At 40.7% G+C, this 9,275-nt stretch overlaps 1 protein-coding gene across 1 annotated transcript; it reads right to left on the reverse strand.

Moving 5' to 3' along the window:
- Window positions 1–4,033: 4,033 nt before the first annotated feature.
- LOC105921139 (olfactory receptor 146-like) lies at window positions 4,034–5,294 on the reverse strand. Its single transcript, XM_012856837.3, has 2 exons — window positions 5,268–5,294; window positions 4,034–4,983 (listed from the first exon to the last, which is right to left on the reverse strand). Exon 2 carries the CDS (start codon window positions 4,980–4,982, stop codon window positions 4,035–4,037), a length of 948 nt encoding a protein of 315 aa, XP_012712291.2. The 5' UTR covers window position 4,983; window positions 5,268–5,294; the 3' UTR covers window position 4,034.
- Between the last annotated feature and the right edge of the window lie 3,981 nt (window positions 5,295–9,275).

Consider the following 9,275-nt stretch of genomic DNA (forward strand, 5'->3'; position numbering starts at 1 on the left):
TTCCATACAGGCCAAATTTGGGGAATGGCCATGGCCTCATTGGTCCAATCTCGTTGGTCGATAATTTAATTAAGCTCTGATGTGAGGTGTTCAGGGGATGCTGGACAGGGACTTATTAAGCAGGTCTTCTCCCTGGGCTTGAGTGTTTTCAGCTTCCCAGATGAATTAGTGATCATTTAACTGGAGAAACATGGGCAGGATGTAATTGGACTGATCTCTAGGAATGGTCCAGCGCTCCAGTTCCTCTTTGCTGCTCCACTCGGACCGCAGGCTTTCTATCAGAGTTGGGTCTAGAGACTGAGATGACCATGCAAGGTGTTTCTGTGTTGATCTGGTTAACTGTTTTGGATTATCATTCCCTGACGATGACCCATTTTCAGTGCTATTGGCGGCGTGGACCAGAACTTTCTGACAACTGTTCTGGTATGTCAAAGGGTTCATCTTGTTCCTTTTTATTTTCTTGTCTTAAATTAATCTATTAAGCTACTTGCTTTGAGTCTTAAAGCGTTCTCCAACCGCTTTTAGCACAGAGCGTTTTATGCTCTTCACCTTTAAATGACAAACTTTTTCAGATTCATGAGATTGATTCATGGTTTGTTTGACTTCCATTGTAGTTTTGACTCTAACTTAATTTGAGTTTTTAGCAGAAGCTGCATGTGACAACATGTGAATCCCTGCAGGAACACCTGCAGTCACATCTCCAGCCCAGAGGACTAATTATCATCCGAACCTGTTGATGATTAGTCCTCCGTGTGTTTATGGCGCTGCTCACAGGGGACTTCATTATTGCTCACCTTTGTTCAGAAACATGAACATTTGTTTCTGTTTGTTGTTGCAATGAAGCCCGTAAATCAGCAGGGGCCAAAAGGGCCCCTGAGCCCCAAACACCTGAAACAGTTTGGTTCCCTGGACACAACTAGACGGTGAATCAGTTTTAGTTTAACCACAAAGATGTTTAAAGTTCAACTTCTGTTCAAATAACTTTTAATGCTTCACTTGATGCAAACCTGTTGCTTTAAGTCCAGCAACATGAAGGGATCTACTGGCGAAACATCAGAAATCACTAAAGTGTGGTGCCCTGGTTGAACGTAACTCGGGGTCGGGGTCAGTGGGCCCCAAGGACCAGCAAAACAAGTTTTCAAATAAATAAGTTTTGAAATTAAAAATAAAATAGCTTTTTTCTTGTAAGTTATTCAAAAAGGTATTTCAACAAAGTTTTAACTAATTGAAAGTTAATTATGGCCCTAAAGTAGGAGCCCAACACTGTCACCATCACCAAGAAGGTCCAGCAGAGGATGGACTTCCAGCTCAGGAAGATCAACCTAACTACAGCAGCTGCTGGTCCACTTCTACACAGCTATCATCCAGTCTGTCCTCTGCTCATCCTTCCCTGTCTGATTTGGACCTGGCACCAAAAAGGACCGGGCCAGACAGCAATGGACAGTCAGGACGACAGGAAAAGCTTATTGGTGCCAACTTGTCCTCCAGTCAGGACCTTTACATTTCAAAAGTCAGGAAAGAGCCCAGAAACATCACTGCAGAGCCATCTCACCTCGACCACAACATATTCCTACTTCTCCCCTCTGGGAGGCGCTACAGAGCACTGTACACCAAAACTAACAGACTCAGGAACAGTTTCTTCCCACAATCCATGACTCTGACTCTAACTCATGGTGTCAGGTTCAACTCCAGTAACTCTGCCTCTATTCAGCCTATTTAACGACGACCAGCTACCAGTTAAATCCATTATTCTCTGTTTCAGAGCTCTTCCTGCTCTGCATGTTGTTATATTCTATAAACAGTATACCAAGGGTCACCAACATGGTGCCATGAGCACCAGGTAGCCCCCAAGAACCACACATGGGGCCCACGAGCCCTTTCAAAAAATAACACAACCCTACCGTGAGCTACATCTAAAATGTTATTTTATTCTGTTGCTCAACCTTGTAATCACTCTATATAGATTTGAAAATGACAATATCTAAAAAAAGAAAAAAAAGCATTAAAGATGTTTGTTTTACTTAAAGTTAAAGCAAGCTCTGACTATTCTAGTTCAATGGTCAGTACTGGCAGTATCAATGAAGTAGCTCTCAGTTTTAAAAAGGTTGGTGAACTCTGCTGTTTACCAGCTACGTCACCTACATAACACCAAAAATAGTTCTCATTTTCTCCAGCAATCTTTGCACCCATCACTGTAAAAATGTGTGTTCGTATGTGTATGTGCACCTTTACATCGCTAGCTACGTTTACATGGACAAAAGTAATCAGTATAAACAGCCAATCGAAATAAAAATGTGTCCTGAAAACAAGCCAATCCGAATATGATGAGCGGATTAAACTCAATTAGAATTAAATTGTAATACGAATGAGATGGGTGATATATGCTGATTGATACGTGCATATAAAGGCTCAGAAGACAAACATACCTGTATAATATTGCTTTGTTTACTATTTTTGTAGTTTAGCAAAGATGGAGGGACTTCTTCTGGGTTTTCTTTGGGGGGGGGGATTTGATAACTGCACGTCAGAGTGGTTCTATTCTGAATAAACTTGGGTGCATATAAACACACATTATGATGGGATTAATTGATTGTGTGCCCATATAAACTATACAATCCGATTATTTAATGCAAATACATTTTAATCCGATTGTGAAATTTTGTGCTCGTGAACACAGCTTCTCCACCATGAACATCATAACATCAATGAAATAATAGTTCCTCCTGCATCCTCTGCTCTCTCTTCATTGTGCCATTGTTTTATTGTCTCAATCTGTTTGATTGTTTCTACTGCTTTCATGTTTTCTAGCCTGCAGACTGAGTTTGATTTATCACTTTATTATTGGTTTATTGTATAAGTCAGCACATCATGAGCATTGTACAATCCAGAGTCAGATTCCTGGTATGTGAGACACACACCTGGCAGATAAAACTGGCTCTGATTGTGAAACTCTCAGGTGTCTCAGTGACCTGAACGCTAATCACGTCAAAGCTGCAGGGACAGGGACTCAGTCTTTCTTTGGACATGCAGAGGGCTGCATGTCTTTGTCCTTGTTGTCTCTCAGTCTTTTGCCCTAGAAATTATTTAGATCTTTTTATTGTTTCATTTTTAAATACAGCTTATTACAACACTTCTTCCTCATGCTGTGACTGACAGTTTGGTAAATGGTTCATTGTAAAGAGTTATACCAACTCAGTGAGACAATAAGTTAGTCAGACTTTAACCCTCTGAGAATCTCTGCAGAGAACTTCCATCAACCTGCTGTAATCAGGGTCCTCCTCTCTCTTCCTGGGCCGCTGTTTCCTCCCACAGGGTTAATTATCATCAGAAACTGTTGATAAGTGTTTTAATGGAGCTCCTCACAGTGGGATTCATTAATCATCCCCTTAGCTCTGGAAACATGAACACTTGGTTCTGTTTGCAGCCAGAACCCAGACTGATGAAACCTGTTGCTCAGTAGGGTTTGTTGTGGTCCCCTGAGCGCCCGGCACCTGAAGCAAAGTTTGACTCTCTGGACACAACCTGAATGTGTTTTAGTTTCAATACGGAGAAGTTCTCCTGTTTCACAGGTTGCTGTTTTCAACCCAAGGCCAAAAACATGAACCTTCATAGTTACAATGAGAAAAACATCAGAAACCACTTTAAAATTATGAGCTACTTGGTTTTAAACTGAAATATCTGGGTGCTAGGTTCCTCTGAAAGACAAATGCAAGCATCTAATAGCTTTATTCTTTATTTATAGATTCCTAGGTCTAAGAGAAAATTTACATTTACACATTTTAACCAAAGACTGTATATATAAAGTTTTAAAATAATTCTGGTGTTCTATTATCAGCATAAAAATGACTAATTTACATCATGAATAACTGTAATAGATAAAGGAAACAATTCAAGCATTTAAATTCAGAGGCTAACCTTCAGATCAGTAAAATCAGTCACAGTTAGTAACAAAACAAACACTTGTGTGTATTTAAAGAAAATATTTCTATTCTCCAAATTTTTTTAGACATTTTGAAACCACAAAAATACATTTTTCAGAGTGAAGGTATAACTTTTCTAGATTGAATGAAATAAGATAGAAATCTTTTTATTTCTTTAAATTGAACTCCATAAATGATTGGATTCAGGCTGCAAGGGATGATATGAAACAAGATGGCTGACATTTTCCTCTGGTCCGAGTACTGAGGGAAACGGTGCAACACGATGACGAGAACGCCACAGAAAAGCATGATGAGATACACCACCAGGTGGGTGCTGCAGGTCTTCAGGGCCTTGCTGTTCAGAGACTTGTTCCTGCTGCTCAGACAGACAGCGGTGATCTTAGTGTAGGTGAGGACGATGCTGCCTATAGAGGCTGTGAACAGAACCACGGTGAAGGTCAGGCCGTAGATGTTATTGATGACCACGCTCTCACAGGACAGCTTGAACAGTGAGGCGTTGTCACAGTACGGGTTAGAGATCAGAGTCCTGCATCGGTTCAGCCGTACGGTCAGACCCAGCAGAATCCCGACCAGAACAAAGGCCACGCCCCAGGCAGAGACGGTCAGCTTCAGCACCATTCTGTTGCTCATTATTGCAGAGTAACGCAGAGGATTACAGATGGCCACGTATCGGTCAAAGGCCATGATCATGAGCACCGTGTGAGAAGCGGTGCCGAACAGATGTGTGGAGAAAGCCTGAACAACGCATTCATAGTAACTGATGAGCAATTCTGAGGGAGGCTTCAGGAGGTCAGAGAGCAAACGGGGCAAAATGATTGAATTTCCAAAGATGTCATTAATTGGAAGGTTACAGAACAGCAAATACATGGGCTGATGGAGGCTTCTATCAAAGCACACCAGCACTATAATCCCCACGTTCAGGATCATAATGAGCAGATAGGAGAAGAGAAAAAACAAAAAGACGGGGTACACAGATGTCTCCATGACCTTCAAACCCTCCAGCTGAAGGCTTAGACTGTTAAAGGTGTCATTTCCCATCATCCTGAAAGAAAAATCAAATGAGGGTGCATAAAGGCTCCTTCTTAAACTACATGAATGATGACAAAATATTCAAGAAAAGATGTGAAAATACACATAACATAGCTGTTCTTCATAAAATGATCAAAACACAAAGACTCTTCAGAAAAAGTGAAATTAGTTTTTGGTGAGATAGTTGACCTGTTTAGAACCATAAAAGAGACATTTTTTATATTCATTCTAGATGTGTTTGCTACAGTTCATTTGGGTCATAAAGTCTAAATATTTGCCTATCACCTGGACATTTACCTGGTATTTCTGGCCTTAGGCTTGCAAAGATCAACCAGCTGCCTCTTTGAGAGGAAAGCTCTGTCTGGGCTCATTTTTATAGAAATGCGTCTGCTGATCTGTAAGGAGAGGAAAGATGTGACAACATCTGGTTGTCAAAGAGACTAAAACCAGCAGGCCACACAAATCAACTATGAATTCAGTTATTTTAGACTGCTGGGAAAATTGTTCCATTAAACCTTTTACCAAGCTTAATTCAGACATTTTTCATTTTATAATAAAGTAGGAATAGCAAAAACCACGTGGAGTATTATGTCACTGCATGTGGTTAAGGCTGTCACTTGGAACGCCATAGCCTACTTTCTGTATACAAAACGCTTTGCTTTATCCCCGCAATGCAAATATATATATATATATATATATATATATATATATATATATATATATATATATATATATATATATATATATATACAGGGGTTGGACAATGAAACTAAAACACCTCTCATTTTAGTGTGGGAGGTTTCATGGCTAAATTGGACCAGCCTGGTGGCCAATCTTCATTAATTGCACATTGAACCAATAAGAGCAGATTGTGAAGGTCCAATTAGCAGGGTAAGAGCACAGTTTTGCTCAAAATATTGCAATGCACACAACATTATGGGTGACATACCAGAGTTCAAAAGAGGACAAATTGTTGGTGCACGTCTTGCTGGCGCATCTGTGACCAAGACAGCGAGTCTTTGTGATGTATCAAGAGCCACGGTATCCAGGGTAATGTCAGCATACCACCAAGAAGGACGAACCACATCCAACAGGATTAACTGTGGACGCAAGAGGAAGCTGTCTGAAAGGGATGTTCGGGTGCTAACCCGGATTGTATCCAAAAAACATAAAACCACGGCTCCCCAAATCACGGCAGAATTAAATGTGCACCTCAACTCTCCTGTTTCCACCAAAACTGTCCGCCGTGAGCTCCAAACCTTTGGTCACTCGTGCCAATGCCAAACGTCGGTTTCAATGGTGCAATGAGTGCAAATCTTGGGCTGTGGACAATTTGAAACATGTTTTGTTCTCTAATGAGTCCACCTTTACTGTTTTCCCCACATCCGGGAGAGTTACGGTGTGGAGAAGCCCCAAAGAAGCGTACCACCCAGACTGTTGCATGCCCAGAGTGAAGCATGGGGGTGGATCAGTGATGGTTTGGGCTGCCATGTCATGGCATTCCCTTAGCCCCATACTTGTGCTAGATGGGGCGTCACTGCCAAGGACTACCGAACCATTCTGGAGGACCATGTGCATCCAAAGGTTCAAACATTGTATCCTGAAGGAGGTGCCGTGTAATGGGTGCCGTGTATCAGTTTTAGCTTCATCTAAACCTTCTATCTGTATGTTAGACCCAATCCCAACCAAGTTGTTTAAGGAGGTATTCCCTCTGATCAGTGGTCCTATTTTAGACATGATTAATCTATCCTTAGTAAATGGATATGGACCACAGGCTTTTAAAGTAGCTGTTATTAAACCTTTACTTAAGAAACCATCTCTGGATAAAGATGGTTTAATAAATTACAGACCTATATCTAATCTTCTTTTCTTATCTAAAATTCTTGAGAAAGTAGTTGCTAATAAACTTTGTGAACATTTACAACATAATGACCTACTTGAGGAGTTTCAGTCCGGCTTCAGAGCTCATCATAGCACTGAAACAGCTCAGAGTTTCCTTTTTTCACCTCCGGAATATCGCCAAAATTAGAAACATTCTGTCCAGGGGTGATGCTGAAAAACTAGTCCATGCATTTGTTACTTCAAGGCTGGACTATTGTAATTCTTTACTATCAGGAAGTCCACAAAATGCAGTTCTAAGCCTTCAGCTGATCCAAAATACTGCAGCAAGAGTTCTGATGAAAATCAACAAGCGGGATCATATTTCTCCAATTTTAGCTTCCCTTCATTGGCTTCCTGTTCAAGAATAGAACTAAAAATTCTTCTTCTAACGTATAAAGCCCTTAATAATCAAGCTCCATCATATATCAGAGCTCTGATTACCCCGTATGTTCCTAACAGAGCACTTCGCTCTCAGACTGCAGGTCTGCTGGTGGTTCCTAGAGTCTCTAAATGTAGAACGGGAGGCAGATCCTTTAGCTATCAGGGTCCTCTCCTGTGGAACCAACTCCCAGTTTTGGTCCGTGAGGCAGACACCCCGTCTACTTTTAGGACTAATCTTAAAACTTTCCTTTGTGACAAAGCTTCTAGTCAGAGTGGCTCATGTTACCCTGAGCTACCTCTATAGTTATGCTGCTATAGGCTTAGGCTGCTGGAGGACATCAGGGCCTATTTCTCTCACTCTGCTGAGTTCTCCTACTGCTCTCCAATTTGCATTGTTTGTTGTTATTTCAGCTTTTAACTTTCTGCTCTCTTTCTTTTATCTTCATAGGAGGTACACCTGGTCTGGCGTTCTGTTAACTGTGACATCATCCAGGGAAGACAGATCACCCGCTATTACTATCTAATGTAGAACAGATTACTGGGTCAATGTGAGCTTCAGTGCTTTCTGTGTCTCTGCTCTGTCTTCTCTAAGCCCCAGTGGGTCGAGGCAGATGAGTGTTCATACTGAGCCTGGTTCTGGTTCTGCTGGAGGTTTTTCCTTCCCGCTAATGGGTGTTTTTCCTTTCCACTGTCGCTTCATGCTTGCTCTGGATTCAGACGTTATATTTATGCTGACCAGGCCATTTTTTGTCACTTGTCATTTCAGTGGTCATTTCAATGTTTTGCCAATCAATTACTTCAGGTGTTGCGAAATTATACATGTTAAAGTTATTTAATGCTTTTGTTTGCAGGTATTGTCTGAACGTCAGCTGGGAGCTGACGTCGAGTTGGCTGTTGGGAATGATTTGAATATTGGCGATCTTTTAACAGCCATTTGCTCATGTTTTAGGGATTGACAATTTTCTAGAAATCTGGCCGGATTTATTAGTCCTCCTAAATGCTGACAACCCAGGGTCCAGACCAGGAAGCAGAGGAAGCAGGTGTTTAACACACCTCTCTGCAGCTTCTGTACTGTTACCCATCCATTATCCTATTGAGACGGTGTCTTTCCCACGGCCAAAACTTAACAGATCAAAAACTTATCTAAAAGGAACAAATCATAAAAACCTAATAAAAATCAATACGGTTCACCTTGAACCTAAAAATAAAACAATTAAATGTGGTCTATTAAATATAAGGTCTCTCTCTCCAAAGACTTTGTTAGTTAACGAATTGATTTCTGATAAACAGATTGATTTGTTTTGTCTCACAGAAACCTGGCTACAAGAGGACTACGTTAGTATAAATGAGTCAACTCCCTCCAATGATTCAAATTTCCACATTCCCAGATCTGTGGGAAGAGGAGGAGGAGTGGCAACCATCTTTCAGTCTGATTTATTAATTAGTCCCAGGCCAATTAATAACTACAGTTCTTTTGAACATTTAACCCTCAGTTTCCCTCATCCAAACTGCAAAGCAATAAAACCTCTTCTGTTTGTTGTTTTGTATCGTCCACCAGGCCCTTACACTCAGTTTCTGGATCAGTTGTCAGATTTCTTATCTGATTTGGTGTTAAATACTGATAAGGTTATTATAGTGGGTGATTTTAACATTCATGTTGACACAGAATGTGATAACCTTAGTGTAGCCTTTAAAACTATCCTAGATTCAATTTGTTTTGCTCAAAATGTGCATAAACCGACACACTCTTGGCTCCATACTTTAGACCTTGTGCTGACATATGGCATTGATTGTGAAGAATTAACAGTATTTCCTCACAACCCTGTCCTATCTGATCATTTTTTAATAACATTTGAGTTTAATCTAACTGAGTTCTCCACCCCCAAAAGAGGGTCCCATTATAGTAGATCTTTATCGGATAATGCTGTATCAAAACTTAAAGAGTCTGTCCCCTTTTTAATATCCTCCGTATTGCAGAAATGCCCTGTAGATGGCAGCAATGTTGTTTCTTCCAATTCACAAATAGATGTCTTTGTAAACGGT

Source organism: Fundulus heteroclitus, chromosome 11, assembly GCF_011125445.2.
Source record: "Fundulus heteroclitus isolate FHET01 chromosome 11, MU-UCD_Fhet_4.1, whole genome shotgun sequence".
Taxonomy (NCBI): domain Eukaryota; kingdom Metazoa; phylum Chordata; class Actinopteri; order Cyprinodontiformes; family Fundulidae; genus Fundulus; species Fundulus heteroclitus.

Coding starts and splice junctions, on each gene's coding strand:
- LOC105921139 (XM_012856837.3), bottom strand. CDS start 4,982: ATGATGGGAAATGACACCTTTAACAGTCTAAGCCTTCAGCTGGAGGGT.